We start from the raw sequence: 1,366 nt of genomic DNA on the forward strand, positions 1-1,366 counted from the left end.
CTGCTGCTGCTGCTGCTGCTGCTGCTGCTGCTGCTGCTGCTGCTGGTGGGTTAAGCTGCTGCGTTTCGTCGTCGGGATCGTCTCCTCCCCAGAAGGGGAGGTCCTCCTCTACCTGCATCTCTTTCAAGGATTCAGGGCTGCTGCTGTTGCTGCTGTTGCTGCTGTTGCTGCTGCTGTTGCTGCTGTTGCTGCTGTTGCTGCTGTGCATTCTGCTGCTCCTGCTGCTGTTGCTGCTGCTGCAACGCCCACCCCCTGCTGCTGCCCAGTCCTCAACCCGAGACAACACCGCACGCGCACGCAGCCTGCAGCAGCAGCAGCAACAGCAGCAGCAGCAGCAACAGCAGCAGCAGCAGAAGCAGCAGCAGAAGCAGCGACAGCAGCAGTAACAGCAGCAGCAGCAGCAGCAGAAGCAGCAGCAGCAGCAGCAGAAACAGAAGCAGCAACAGCACCAGTAACAGCAGCAGCAGCAGCAGCAGCAGCAGAAGCACAGATGAGAAGAGTGTGGCTGCTGCTTCACCAGATACAGTGGCTTGTGCAGCAACAGCAGCAGCAGAAGCAGCAATAGCAGCAGCAGCAGCAGCAGCGGCAGCAGCAGCAGCAGCAGCAGGATTAGAAACAGAAGCAGAGCAGCAACAGCACCAGCAGCACAACCACCACCACCACCACAAGCACGAGCACAAGCAGCAGCAGCAACAGCAGCAGCAGCAGCAGCAGCAGCAGAAGCAGCAGCAGCAGCAGCAGCAGCAAAGTAAATTACTCTTTTTGTTTTAAGATAAAAAAGAGAGAAATAACAACAGCAGCAACAAACATGCCGAGCAAAACCCCCCGCAGCAGCGCCGCCTTCGATTCCTTCTCTTCTTCTTTTTCTTTATAACCACGCAGCAGCTGACCTGCTGCTGCTGCTGCTGCTGCTGCTGCTGTTCCTGCTGCTGCAGCAGGAGCATAGACAAAGCAGGCAGCTGCAGCAGGCTTAACTACTAGGAGCAGCAAAACGAAACAGCAGCAGCAGAGGAGATTCTACTACACCACAGCAGCAGCAACAGCAACAGCAGCAGCCGCTCCAAGAAGACCAATTAGAGAGGAGACAGCCGGCTAAAAGACAAAGACAAAGACAAAAGGAAAATAAAAAAAATAAAAATAAAAATAAAAAAATAAAAAAAAAAAAGAGAAAGGGAGAGACAGACAAGAAAAAACAAAGACAGATAAAAGGAGAAAAAACAAAAGCAAATAAACAAAGACAGCCAAACAAAAGAATAAATAAATAAATAAAATAAAATAAAACAAAAAAACAAATAAACAAAATAAACAAAACAAAAACAAAAAAACAAATAAAACACAAAGACAAAGATAAAGACAAAAAAAAACA

General features: G+C 49.2%; 1 protein-coding gene across 1 annotated transcript in view; it reads right to left on the bottom strand.

Moving 5' to 3' along the window:
* The window catches only part of EMH_0007900 (uncharacterized protein), a gene marked incomplete at both ends in the record, with an annotated part of 5,589 nt that overhangs the window by 1,305 nt on the left and 2,918 nt on the right, over positions 1-1,366 (bottom strand). The window contains 2 exons of the mRNA XM_013498159.1: positions 113-302; positions 758-929. Of these exons, the coding sequence (XP_013353613.1) occupies positions 113-302; positions 758-929 (362 nt within the window). The remainder of the gene's footprint in view (positions 1-112; positions 303-757; positions 930-1,366) is intronic.

The sequence above is a fragment of the Eimeria mitis genome, genomic scaffold, assembly GCF_000499745.2.
Source record: "Eimeria mitis Houghton genomic scaffold, Emh_scaff323, whole genome shotgun sequence".
Taxonomy (NCBI): domain Eukaryota; phylum Apicomplexa; class Conoidasida; order Eucoccidiorida; family Eimeriidae; genus Eimeria; species Eimeria mitis.